General features: G+C 50.1%; 3 protein-coding genes across 3 annotated transcripts; all 3 read left to right on the forward strand.

Annotated features, from left to right (window-relative positions):
* Positions 1 to 1,115: 1,115 nt before the first annotated feature.
* K460DRAFT_395086 (oxysterol binding protein-like protein) lies at positions 1,116 to 4,858 on the forward strand. Its single transcript, XM_040936030.1, has 2 exons — positions 1,116 to 1,592; positions 1,642 to 4,858. The coding sequence occupies exons 1-2, from the start codon at positions 1,557 to 1,559 to the stop codon at positions 4,618 to 4,620; spliced, it is 3,015 nt and encodes a 1,004-aa protein (XP_040787984.1). The 5' UTR covers positions 1,116 to 1,556; the 3' UTR covers positions 4,621 to 4,858.
* A 2,973-nt stretch (positions 4,859 to 7,831) lies between these two features.
* On the forward strand, positions 7,832 to 12,091 carry K460DRAFT_405684 (uncharacterized protein; the record flags this gene model as incomplete). Its single annotated transcript, XM_040936875.1, has 2 exons — positions 7,832 to 12,016; positions 12,071 to 12,091. 2 exons carry the CDS (start codon positions 7,832 to 7,834, stop codon positions 12,089 to 12,091), a joined length of 4,206 nt encoding a protein of 1,401 aa, XP_040787985.1.
* A 583-nt stretch (positions 12,092 to 12,674) lies between these two features.
* Positions 12,675 to 13,340, forward strand: K460DRAFT_355247 (uncharacterized protein; the record flags this gene model as incomplete). Its single annotated transcript, XM_040931864.1, has 1 exon — positions 12,675 to 13,340. One exon carries the CDS (start codon positions 12,675 to 12,677, stop codon positions 13,338 to 13,340), a length of 666 nt encoding a protein of 221 aa, XP_040787986.1.
* Positions 13,341 to 14,251: the final 911 nt, after the last annotated feature.

Below are 14,251 nucleotides of genomic sequence, written 5' to 3' on the forward strand. Positions count from 1 at the left end.
AGGAATTGGCGAAGTTATCTATGATGCTGAAGAATATCAAAGTACCTGTCTAACCAGGATCGCGGAAACAGAGGATCCATGCCGGCGTGAACCAGGTAGACGATATTGGTTTAATTGACGTACAATACCCCACAAATTGGAGGTAGGACGGAGGCTGCACCGAACAGTTGCGGAAGAATTATAGAACGCTATCTGTTATGTATAAAAAAGCAATCAGGTAGTGTGATGAGGGTATGATGCTCCGTGTCGAGATAGGTAAAGCGTAAGAGCTGGAGAGGTGGAAGCGATGATCGCGCTAGCAGCCTCAAGTTCTACCTAGTAGTGCCCGTGGACCCAAGTACCTAGGTGTTTTGTTCGAGCGAACTGGGTGTAAAGACAATCATGGCTAATACGGAATGCTTGATTAAACGTCAGCATGTATTAGGCTCAACCATGGAGAGGGATGCTGATATTTCCCAAAGGGCCAGATGTGGTCACGAGTCAAAAAGCACGATTAAATGGCGAACAACCAGCAATACCCGAAGGACACCGTGACATAACCCAAGGCTGGTCTTGTGAGGGCATTTCTGTAGAACCAACGATAGCTGGGGGAAGCGTTGACTTCGATGGCGGCTTGTGCCGGAATCGGGTCAACCATGGTGGAGGGCGGGATAGCGGAGTTGAAACAGTCCGGCTGCCAACTGCAGGCCATGACCAGTCCAGTAGAGAAAGTCGCGACTCGGCCGGCCGCTAGGTAGGAATGGTGAAAGAAACTACCGCTGAACAGAAACAAGTCGGATAGCCCGGGAGGCTGAACAGAAAGCGCGCTGGCCGAGGCAGAGCCGGCAGAGACACGCTCAACGTCATCACGACAGACGCCTGAGACAAGACTGTGCTGGCTGGGAGCGACGGGGAATTGTAGAAGCGAGACTGCGCTCGGCGTTAGTATAGTGCTCGGCGCTTTTACAGATGACAGAGGAGGGAAAAGATTAGAAGGATGAGCTGAGCATCTAATCGGGTAGTAGGAATGAATAATATTCAATGTACATGTGGCTGACGGGGCGGCGTAGGGCTGAATGAAGGGTCCAAGCTGCGATGTTCCCAGCCCGCGCGTGTCAGGCATATGAAAGGTACATCATGTCCGCCTGACAAGACGAAACCACCTCTGCTGTATAAGCGCGAACGCACTCGGAATGGACTTTGAATCAAACCCGCTCCGCACAATCTGCCAATAGCTGTCCCCGTTGAAACTACCGCGTTCTTGGTCCATCGGACGTATAGCGCTCCGACTGTCCCAGGCGCAACCGTGGACACATACAGGTTTCTGCCAGCCCATCGTCAAAGCTGACGAGTGCTCAAGAGCCCGCGCTACCTATATCTGTTCCACCGTTTCCCATACTAGCTCGCTGAAAGACATCGTCACCATCGCCGGACTTGCTTTCGTTACTCGGTGGCTGGACATTTCATAGCTTCGCCATCTTCAAGCACCCGAGGCCCCGCGTCAGAAGCTCAATTCGCAACCAAGTCTAAACCTCCACCAGAAGGACTGCGCTAGTTGCCAGCTAGGATCCTCAATCATGGCGGGGATGGAGAATATCGAAATCCATAGCAAGGTACGTACATGATCTGAACACAGTCCGTCTAGGCTTATTCAAGCTCCAGTCGTACCTCGTTCGCTGGGTAAACGTCTCCGCCGGTCACACCATATCATGGAGTATACAACCGCATAAGAAGTCGCTGAATTTCGGCATCTTCAAACACCCAGGCACAGCGACTGGCGCCACCCCCAACCTTCCTTCCTCCGCAACCTTCGAAACTGGACCTGCTCCAGCTAGCCTAGAGCCACCCACCACCCGCGGACGCGGAGCATCGACATCGCGAAACGACAGGACGGTCGTTTTGGAGAAGCTCTCGGCAATCGGGCTAAAGCAGGTACAATGGCATGGGAAATGCGAGGCCGATCAAGTGTCCATTGGGACATTCGACGTTCCGATGGGCGAAGGTGGCATGTATGGGCTCGTCTTTGACAACACGTTCTCCAAGACGGTCTCGAAAACCGCCACCTTCGTTCTCATGACGTACCCCACCAATGCGGCCCCCAAGACGGGTCACCACATGCACTATGCCCAGGCAATGGCAGGAGGAAGTTCGACCAGTCTTCCCAAATCCAGCCCGTCCATGGGGCCTCTCGAGTCAACAGAATCCTTACCTTACCCACACGCCGACCAACCGAAGTCTCAACCTGGACCGAAACAGGGCAGCCTATCCAGCTCGTCGTTCCTGACCGGAGTACTGCATAAGAAAAGGAGGAAGCGGAATCAAGGCTATGCCAGGCGCTTCTTCTCGCTCGACTTCACATCCTCTACGCTATCATACTATCGCAACGACCACTCTTCGGTTTTGCGTGGAGCGATACCCTTGTCACTGGCAGCAATTGGTGCAAATGAGGACACGAGGGAGATTTCTGTCGATTCTGGAGCAGAGATTTGGCAACTGAGAGCGAGTAATGTGAAAGACTTCAAGATGTGGAGAGACGCCCTCGACAAGGCATCTCGCACAGCTGGACGTGTATCGTCACCCACCTTACAAATCAAGGATAGCTCGTATCAGAGTGTTGCGCATGTGCTGAATGGGGCAGAGGAGAACGAGTGGGCAAGAGTTGAAACATTAGTGGAAAGAGTTGCGGGTATGAGAGATGCAGCACGAAGATTGGCCCAGGATACGGATCCCAAGTACAGCTCTTCAGCAGCTCAGGGGACCACCAAGTTTCATGATAGCTTGTCACCGACTCCCACAGAATCAGAAGCGACCGACTATTTCCCAGATGACAGAGCGCCGGAGAAAAAGACATTCTGGAAGCGTAAACCCAGTAGCTCTGCACAAAGTCCATCTGGCATGTTCAGGCGGAGCGTCTCCGCACAAGTAGGGGTCGCTTCGCCGGGCGCTATTCCCCCTGTCCCCTCCCTACCTGCAAACCTACCCTCAAACGGCGGTCTTTCCGTTCCCAAACGAAATGGTCGGACCAGTATTTCATCGCATTCGCAAGAGGAGAGTGTCCACGACAATTGCATGGCGTTGCTTCGTGACCTCGACTCTGTTGTAAGAGAGTTCTCAACTCTCGTCGACGAAAGCAAGCAACGACGCAGGCCCGCACCACCCGCAGCATTGGCATCTCGCCACAGCTTTGAGTCGACCGCAGAATCGGTAGACGAGTTCTTCGATGCTAATGATGATAACGCGAACAAGTCACAGCTCCTCACCATTCGACGTGATAGTAGAGACGACGAGCGCGATCGTGATCGCGATCAAGACCAAGATTCGGAGTCTGATGGCGAGTCAGAGTCCTCTTCGGAGAATGGAGGCTTGGGACTGATGGATCGTCCCCGCATGTCAAGAGAAGCAACGCCCGCGTTGTTCCCCAGAAGACCTACATCTCTGGCGCCTCTGCCTCTGCAGCCCGTGAATCGGAGAACTACTGTCTTAGCACCGAAGGTACAACCACCTAGTTTGATAGCCTTCTTCAGAAAGAATGTCGGCAAGGATCTCTCTACCATCGCCATGCCCGTGTCCGCCAACGAGCCCATGTCCGCCCTCCAACGCCTCGCCGAGCAACTAGAATACAGCGAGCTCCTCGACGCTGCAGTCAACGCCGCACCCGAGACGGGTGAACGTCTCGTGTACATGGCCGCTTTCGCAATCTCAGCATTTAGCAACGCTCGTGTCAAAGATCGCGCGATACGGAAACCCTTTAACCCCATGCTAGGCGAGACCTACGAACTCGTTCGCGAAGACAAAGGCTATCGCTTCTTTGCGGAGAAGGTTGTGCATCGACCTGTACGAATGGCGTGTCAGGCTGAAGCACAGGAATGGACCTTCGTTCAGTCTCCTATGCCAGTGCAGAAATTCTGGGGTAAAAGCGCCGAGCTCAACACCGATGGACGGGTTCGCATCTTCCTTCACGGCTCTGGGGAGCATTATTCTTGGACGCTGGCGACATCATACTTGCGCAATGTCATTGCAGGCGAAAAATACATCGAGCCGTCAGGTACAATGACAATCGTATCTGAAACCTCAGGTGCAAAGGCAGTGTGTATGTTCAAAGCCGGCGGTATGTTCGCTGGGCGCTCAGAAGATGTATCCGTAGAAGTCTTCGACAGCACCGGCTCCACCTTGCCCATGGGAGCAACGGGGAAGTGGACTTCCAGTCTGGAGTTCACATCCAACGGCCAAGCAACCGGCAAAATAGCCTGGAAAGTAGGCGACCTCGTCGACAAGGCCGAGAAACATTACGGTCTAACCACCTTTGCCGCTGCGCTGAACCAAGTAACACCCATCGAGGAAAACCACGTAGCGCCCACGGACTCGCGTCTCCGACCTGATCAACGCGCTCTAGAAGATGGCGACTTGGACCGCGCCGAAGCTCTCAAGGCTCGGCTGGAGGAACGTCAAAGAGCGAGGCGGAGGATCATGGAGGAGCACGGTGAAGAGTGGAAACCGCGCTGGTTCACCAAAGTTGGGCCCGACGAGGCTGTCGCCTTGGGTGATGAGGAGGTTTGGCGACTCAAAGGTGGCAAGGATGGATATTGGGAGTGCAGAGAGAGAGGCGAGTGGCAGGATATTACAGAAGTGTTTCAAACGTAACGCTGAAGACAACATGGTTTCGGGCATAGTAGTTTGCAGAAAGTGTATACGTAGAGATGAGAACTAGAGTTTTTGGCATCATGCTTGTTGGCTTGAGGTGCGGTTAGCGGATATCCAAATAAGATGAAGCAAGAAGTATACTTACAATCTGCATATTTACACGAGTGGAGGAATCACCCATGAAGCGCCCAAAAAGAATTAATCTCACAACAATTTCCCAAACAACCGGAATCAACCTACACCACTTCGAAGCGTAAAGAAACTCCTTGGCGCAAATCTGGCGGTGAAGCTCCTCGACGAGACTGGCTGCTGTGGTGTTTGGTTCGATAGCCTTGGTCTCTTCGAGGCACTGGTAGGCGTTCTTATGACAAATGACGCTGTCCTTGTTCAGAGCAGTGAATATCTGAATGAAATCATGTACAGCGTTTGAAAAGTCTCCGAGGAATAACCAAATGTCGCTCGGTATGCCTAATGCACAATTAGTAAAAAAACGGCCGCATTACAGGACAAGTCGACTGCGTTTCGCGGTATTACGTACCACAAGTATCTCCTAATAGATTCTGGCTGGCAGATGGAAATGTTTGGTACGATGTGCCGCCAGCGTTGCAGCACGTTGATAGTCGGACTCGATAACACCGTAACGCTTCCTTGCAGCACTGTGGAGAGCTGAGGGTTCGTCCTGGAGCCGATCCCTGTCCTGCACATGTTCCACAACTTCCTATCGTGGGCTGTGGGTACGATCCAGTAAGCCTGCTCTATGGACTATGCAGAGAAGTACGAAGGGTGAGTCGATTGTTTGGCGAACGTGGCCGTACCTACAACAGGCGGACTCGTCTGAAAGCTCGTACATCAGAGCAGATGCCTTCTGGAACGCTACATCTCGACTTCAAAGTTCAGGTGATACTTTACCTCTATCAATTCTTTGGTATCCAGATTTGCTTCGGTTGTTGTGGTGAGCGCGACGGCTTCCGCTGCTGAAATTCACGACCCAACTGTTGTCCAGGCGCTACGTTGTAGCTTAGACGATATGATCAGACTGCCTCACTGCATCTTTGTGGACGCCGTCAAGGCTGTTGAGTAAAGACCCCAGTAATCCACTTCCACTAGCGACTACTTGGAACACATGGGAATTATGCAGTCATTTCTCTGTTGCACAATCACATTTTGGACAGTCATACATTTCCTCCTCCTTAATTTGTTTCCACGTCGCCATCTGTATCCATTGTTACTCTGTGCTACGTGGGGTTGGCTTCAGCTCCACGTTGCTCCAAGCTGCGTCCATAATGAGTACCGTTCATTGTTACAACACCATTTCAACGATATGCAGAAAGTTCTGGGGAGTTTCATAGCCCACTTCCCTGCCAGGTAGAAGTTTTAAGCTCACCAATGCTCTTGGAAAATACACTGGTTGTACTTGGCGCGAAATGACCTTTGCTCTTGCCCGCGCACCAAAAGTAGTTGCTAAGTTAGAGGTCCTGCTGGCTCAACTCCGTTGACCTTGGGATATCTTCTCTTCTCAATTTTATAACAGAAAACCCCAGCTCAAGCTTAACACCTTTTTCTTGTTCTAACTGACATCGCACTCTCACCGCTGTCACCTAACCCCAGCACGATACAAGTCAGCAACAACGCCATGGAGTTTGCCAATGCCCCAAACGAAAGAACTATTCCCCCAGTCCGTGTAATACAGGTGCATATGATCATTGCAAGCCTTGCTTCGGTTGCTCTTCGGGCATTAGTCCTCTGCCTGGTCGACCCTTGCCCGATCTGGCTTTTATCGTTTGCGATCTCAGTGGGTTTCACATACTCTCGTCCTCTCCTCCTCAATCATTTTTGTTCGCCTCAACTGCAATGGCGTTTTTAGTCACACAGCGGCAACTTGTGTCCATGTACGGTCTACTGTCTCCGCGCTCTCAAAGCCTCACTCACACTTCTACCAGATTTCTTCACTGCTTTGGCGCTTCCTCTGTGGCACCTTTCGATATAATGTTCTTTCCGACATAAAAATAGTGGCGCTTATACGAAAAATTGCCACCTTTCATTACGCCCATCCGTCACTTTATTCTCATAGCACATAGATTTTCACTTCGCGTGGGTATTGGGACACATCAAAACATGGACCGGATACTTCGCTGCTACGTACTGCAACCCGGACGCGTGGTTTCAACCAGCTGCATGGGCCATATTGTTCAAGTTCTTATATTTTTGTCGTCTATGCGGCATCTCATGGCGGACTATTGCTAGAACTGCGGTGTTAAATGCAATGTTGTGGCCCCCCATTTGCGATGGCAAGCGGAAAGAGATGAAGCTGGGACATGGGCTGAATCAATATAACATTCATGGAGGATTTCCCGATTCGACTCGTATACATTGCCGTTTCATCCTATAGTAGGGTGTACGTGGTGCGGGGAGGGGTATCGTTGACCCGACAATTGTTTGAGACTGACATACACGTAAGTAGCATTTCAGTCTGTATAGTATTCATCGAGTTGTCGTCACACTCTAAAAGAGCTTCCTATTGACTGAATAATTGTAAGTTCCTACTGTTCGGCTCAAGTTATGATTAGCGAAGCATGAATTTCAGCCTTTTCCCAAGAACTTACAGGTGCCGCGACTATTCACTACTTTTTCCCCTCCTAATATCTTCTGCACATTATGGCGACCAGCACACACTTCAACCCGAGATTCCAAGCTTCGTTACAAGCTTCATTCCCAAAGTAGTGATTTCAGCAAACAGGCACAAGTTGGTTTCACCTTGGGGCGGCAGATTAACGCCCAAGAATACAAACACTTGCTTTCACCGCGCACATATTCGGCTTGGCATAATTTCCGCAGTCTGTCACCTGAGGGGATAGGGACGCAAATTTTCAATACACGCTCGACCCGACAATAGCAGCCCTACAACCTACCTTAACTTGCGGTCAATTGCAACCTTTCCCTGCTCAACCCCCGTACACCGAGAGTACTATCGTACAGTTCTTACACCCCACCAAACCGTATTTGAAAGATCAGAGGCTTTCGAACTTTTCTTCCTTAAAGTCGCACTAGAGGTAGGTAATCGCTCCTGATACCTTCAAGCTTGCGCCGCACTCCGATCCTGTGTCTCTTTACTAACACCAATAAACTACTAGACCCGTTCGTCACATCATACTTCCAGCGCCTGCAGCGCACTTCACGAGCTTCAACAGCGCGAGAAACACCTGCCTCAATTATGGAGATGCAAACCGGCCCACAAGACCCCAAAGTCGCTTTCAAGCCCACATCTCTTTGGCCCCGACGAAAGCACGCCACAATCGATCGTAGCACCTTCGACGCCCCCCACACACTGCAGAACGAAAGTTTGCTAGTCAAGAAAGCTTTCACTGCTTATGATAATGTTCACGCCGGACGTAGTACTGATGGTTCACGGCCTCATCGGCAGACCCAGATCCTGACAAAAAAGGAGGATGATATCCGCCGAAAGAGCTGTAAAGATTTGGAGACTAAGCTCCATTATACTCTTCAGCTATTCGCAAAGACGGATGACCTGTCGAAGTGCGATTACAAAGAGCTGGCGAAGCGTTGGGAATCTATTGTCTGGCGAGTGACACAGACAGAAGACGGGGACATTGACGAGTATATGAACAACATCGATCTCGATTTACATGATATCGATGAGTGGGATTCCACCTGGAGTGAAGGAAACGGACGGGAGATGCTCAGCGATCGCATCTACCAACTGCTTCCGGAAGACTTCGCGCAGTCACGATCATTGCCTCAGCAAAAAACTACGGTAACCTCTCCACCAAAGATGCGGTTCGTGCCCAAAGTCCCTAAAACTCGCAAACGCAACAACAAAGTCGACACGAGTGAGTTCAAGACGCCAGAGTATATTCCATTGGATCAGGATCAGGTGTTTAGAGATGCTGCCGCCGCCGCTGCGAAAGTCAAGGAAGCTACCCTCAACGCAGAAAGATACCGCAAAGGCCAACTGTCGACGGAGGATGAGAAGCGTAGGCAGAATCGCCGACAGTTCAGAGAAGCTATCAGCACATTGATAGAGCTCCTCCCAAAAACAGATGCGCTAGCTAAGCTCGATGGAGCCGACCTTGCAGCATCAAGGGAAACATCGATATGGGAGGAGACATTCAATAATGCTCAAGAAATCTCTGCTTATGACGATAAGATACTGGATGAGCTTCAGGACCTTGATACTTGGAATACTTACTGGGAGTCTGAAGATGCTGATGAAGGAGGCGGACGGACGGGATGCACTATGTTCAGGCAGTATGTGCTCCAACATTCCTCGCAAGAGCTGAATGTCGTAGTCCAGGAGGACTGTCTCAACGAACCTGTGCCGCAAGCCAAGCAGTCCGAGATGTCGAAAGAAGATCACGAGCGCACAGAAGCCCGTAACCAATTCGAATGGGTAATCGAGGACCTCGTCAAATGTTACGTGAACGACGACGAGATGGCAAGAATCGATGTCCCGAAACTTGCGGCGGCATGGGAGCTCCAGAGTTGGAATGCCACATGCGCAAAGACCTTCAATATTGCAGATTATCTCGACCACGTCGAAAACGAGCGTGTGGAGATCGTATCTTATAGTGAACTGTGGGAAGATCGTTTGTACAATGGTCTAACAGGTCAAGAAGCATTCCGTCAGCATTTCGATCAGCACTTTGGCGCAGCATACCTTATTCCCGAATCGACGTCGCCGGAGCTCAATGACGAACTATATGACCTAGCCGGTGGTAACGAGAACGAAGATTACGACAAAAACGAGGAGGATGACATAGCCTCAGGCTCATACCACAAAGCTGACAGCGATGTGTCAAATAGCCTTTGGGATGACGAACTATATGACCTAGCTGGTGGTAACGAAAACGAGCATTACGACGAAGAGGAGGATGACATAGCCTCAGGCTCACACTACAAAGCTGACAGCGATGTTTCGGATGACGAACTGTATGAACTGGGCGGCGGTAACGATTACAACATCGATGTGTCGAATAACCTTTTGGAGGACGAACATGAAATAATCGAGAGTCCTGCTTCCCCATCTTCTTCTCAACGGGGCTTCGACGGCATCCCAATCGTCGAGGACATCGAAGGCGAGATCAACGAAGATAACGCCCCACATTATTCCTTTGGAGCTGCACTTCCTCTACCTCTATCCGCACCCCAAGACCGCGGCGACGATGTCCGATCTGAATTTAGCTATTCAAATAGCTATTTGGGTGATAACGCGGAAACCAATGGTTTCGAAGGCGAGAAATTGCAAAATGGCTCCTTTGAGACATTTGCTAGTGACTCTCAAGACCTCGGAGGTCCACCTTACAACTCCAACATGAACAGTCTCTTGTCAGATCAAAACCAGTTCTCTAATATCCGACCTAAATCCCACATTCCTCCTGATACCGAGCAGGATGATATAATGGACTTCGAACACCACCTCACAGAGACGATCATTCAGGCCGACAAACCGGGTGCACATTCAGCCGACGAATACAAGAAGCTGCCGCTTCAATCAGCTTCGCTTGTAGCTGAATCCCATGATCAAGGAGTAAAAGACGTCGCAATGCCCGACCTCCATGTCAGTACCATTGCAGACACCTCTTCATCGAACATCGGATCGAAGATCAGTTCTGAGTCGGGGGCTGACACTGAAATGTCAACGTCCCCAGAGACTAGAACACCAGTTGAGTCCTCTGGGCTCATGTTCAGCACCGCCGGAATGACTTTTGGGAAGCCTTTCATGGGTAGCACTACGTCGTTCCTGTCTCGCACCACGATCGACTTTGGTGTAAACACAGCTAATCTTAGCACGCTGAAGCGTGAGCCTGCTGTGCCTCAAGTAGATTCACAAGAATCGATAGGTATGTCTCAGACTACCGAAGCAGATCAAGGCCCTTCATCGGCAACTGAAAGTAAGCCGGTTGATGAGAACGTCGGCGTCAGCGAGAATGATGAGGTGGCAGAAGACGTGCAGGAAACCAGCCCTGGAGTCGCTCAGAATACAATCGAAGCGACTGTCTATATGGTCGAAGACGACATCTGTGCGCATGGGCTGGTCCCTGCGCATGAGACCGACACAGATGACCCAAAGGTCTTTGATGAGACCGACGACAATCCAACATCATCTGAGTCACCTCCCACAGTCGACCATGCCGGCGCCTCGGATACCCGAATTGAAGCGGTAAAAGCGTCCCAGACTCTGGAGTTTTCCCCATCCCAGATGGCCTGCATCATGAAGCACATTTCAAGCTTGCATGAAGACCTCGTTACAAGGATCAACGATGTCGGCAAGAAGTTTGAGAGCGTTCGAGAATCTCTTCCCGAAGATCAGCGCGATGAGCAAGATCCTATCTTCTCGGAAATCAAACAAGATGTTGGGAGCTTTGGCAGCTTGTCGCCGCAGGCTGCTATGAGCATGCTGGTGGAGATTCCGGAGATGAGCAAGAAGCCGTCTCAAGAGCCGGCGCACGAAGTACTGACCATCGAAACAACGACTGCTGAAATGGTTGCTCAACCCACCATATCCCAAGATGTCCCGGAGATTGAAACAACAAAGAACATTGTCGATATCCGAATGGAACCTCCATCGGAGAATTTCGCTGAGGAGACTGGTAAAGAGACTATATCGCCAGCCAATATGCACAAGCAGAAAGGGCAGCCTACTGAAGCAGTCCAGCCTTTGGCACAGAAGCCAAAGAAGAAGAAATCCAAGAAGCAACCCAAGAAGAAGATACATATCTCCGAAGCTCCTGTCGTCATCGATCAGGAAGTATCTGAGGTCAACAAACTATGCTCACGCATCACAACTTACCAAACCGAGTGGGAGTTGGTGTTGGCAATGAAAGGCGTCAGCGTCCCTCGTGTCTTCATAGATAGTGCAGAAGACCTCGTCAACGCATATCGAAACATGGACAAGACTGACAGCGCGACGAAGAGGAGACTCAGTGAACTCATCAATCATTGGGACAGGCTCCGAAGAACAGTCGATGCATTCCATCACCTCTTTCTCTGTTTCTCCAACCAGGCCCAGGACTCCTTGCGCCAAGCCGCGAAGGATTTCCGCGAGAACATGTCCGGGAAACAGGGATATACAACGACAGCAATTCGATACCGAGAGGCCGGGGAAGAACGTCTCGCTGAGCGATGGGAAGCATTAGCCGCCGGGCGAGCTCAAGCTCACGAAAAGTTGCTTGAACTTGCGAAGCCGGACTTAGATGTGCTGGTCGACCGTTACCGGGAGTACTACGACGCAATACAAGACCTATATATGTGGGGTGTATTTGCCTTACCCACGAAGTCTATAGGCGAAATGGCCAGTTGGACTTTGGCCGATTACCGTGGGCGGATCAAGGAAGCTCATAAAGCTTTCGATACTCCACTTGAGGAGTTGTCAGTCGATGTGAGTCACATTATATTTCCTGCATTTCCTCGGACTTCTACTAACAGCAAACAGATCTGTGACTGCGAGCTTTAGTCAGCGAATTGCTGAAGATTAACATTGGTTTTAGTTTTTGATTTCGTGGTTGTTTTACTTTCATCGGCTCTACCAACAATTGGTGAGCCTAAACATACATATTTATTGGCTGGAGCAGACTCCCCAAAGATAGGATTGAAGAGGTGGACACGGGCGGGAAAAGGAGCGGCATGCCTTTCAACGAGGTAAAAAGACAACAACAAAGAATACAAGGATGTGCATAGGCGATATCAAAGAAGATTAATTAGAAACGACTTTTGAGTGAGATTCTACTATGCTCGCCCCATTTTGGTGGCAATTACAGACAATTGTGTGCAGGTCTGCATATCACCAATATGACTTGTTTCTTAACGTCATAGCCTAAAGGGTAGCACCGTGACTAGGTCATGTGACTCAATGTCGGTATGCTTTGTTCCAACTTACCTATTTAACCTTGCTCCACTTCCCTCTCTCTACTTGCTATAAAATCATAAACTCAACTCTGCCCTTGATACTACTACCACTTTACTAGAATCTCATCATCTACTCAACATCATCCTTCCCTCATTTCAACCAGCACCTCAAGCAATACCACTACTTCAACATGGACGACCACGCATTCAAGTTACCTCGCGGTGCAACGGTACCACGCAAACTCGCTCAGCCTAGGACTAAAAACATTCCCGTTAGCCTGCGCAAGTCCATCACTGAGGATCTCAAAGCCCAGGCTGCAGCAGTGGAGGCGAGTGGTGTAGATACGGCATTCGCTGATGCTGCTGAAGCGATACACGCGGCTATCGAAGAAAATGCACAGCCTATTCAGTCAACGGAAGAGCTTAGTCGCAAAAAGTACCGACAAGAGTTGTTCACTGTCATAACCAATATTGCCGACCTACTCCGTCAAAAAGAGCATGACACCAAAGTAATGACTGAAGAGAAGCAGAAGCAGGATCCTCATATCGATCCATATGTCAAAGACCCACTGAGCCATATTGATCCCAACAAGCTTACACACGCTTGGGAAACCAAAGTATGGGAAGATACGTACGAAGATAGTTGGGATCTGGGCCGCTACATCGAGCATATGGAGCAGGATCTGGCTGATCTAGACATCTGGGTCACACACTGGGACTCTGAGTTAGATGGATATGAGATGTTTCGCGAGCATTTCTACCGTCACTTTGGACAGGCGTTGCGGGAGCTATGTATTGATCAAGTTCCAAAGGTGGAGTCCAATCTTGCGCCTGAAGACATTATAATGCTCGGCTAGAGATGCTTGGGCTTCGGATTCCACGTATCTTGTAGGACTACAGGACTGATTTGTGATACAGGGTTTGCTTATGGTATTGGTCCATGGCTATAATAGTGTGTATTGGATGTACGGGAGACAGCTTTAGGACCATATTGGGATGGTGGGTTTGCAGTTAAATTTCCATGACTCCATCGAACTGGAAGGGTATGGCTTGGTCTCATGAGTGAAAAGGCTCATAAGCTTCCCATAGATATGCCCCGGAATAGACAGGTACCTTATGTAGATGAAATTCGAGAGCCTACGGACATCGTTTACACTATACAAAGTTTGAAGAGAGTCGGAACAGGAAACAACGTAGAGTGGAGCAGATTGTGAATCGAACAGCGCGCTCACACTGAATAACAGTGCGTATCTGAGGGCAAAATCGTCCAGAGCATTGCAGAAGTATGATAGTGAAATAGTGGAGACGGCTATCGCATTCTCATATGCTGAGTATACTAAATAACCCCAGTTTACGTCATCCAATACCCGTGAGTCTTACGAACTGCCGTTCATAATCTCCTCGCTCCGACCAGGTATAAAGTACAGACTACACTTCAAGCCGACGACGTCTATCTCGCACTGGCTGGCCAGCGCAGAGAATGCTCTAAACTCTCTTGCAGGGCCATCCATCGGCTCGGTGTCTACGTCAGACATTCCTACGCCATCCACACAAACAATACCCTCACGTTCTCGACGAACGCTGCATATCCCCTCACAGTCCTTGCATATCGCCCGCGCGTCAAGTCTGCGTATTCCGAGGTCAAGATCCTAGACGCAACATCGCGTCTCGAACTAACATCCGGTCTGAGACGTTTATCGCGACCACGACGAACATCAAAGGGAAGAACCTTAAAACTCAAAAGTGATCTACACGGAACATCGGGAGT

Source organism: Cucurbitaria berberidis (assembly GCF_010015615.1).
Source record: "Cucurbitaria berberidis CBS 394.84 unplaced genomic scaffold K460scaffold_3, whole genome shotgun sequence".
Lineage (NCBI taxonomy): Eukaryota > Fungi > Ascomycota > Dothideomycetes > Pleosporales > Cucurbitariaceae > Cucurbitaria > Cucurbitaria berberidis.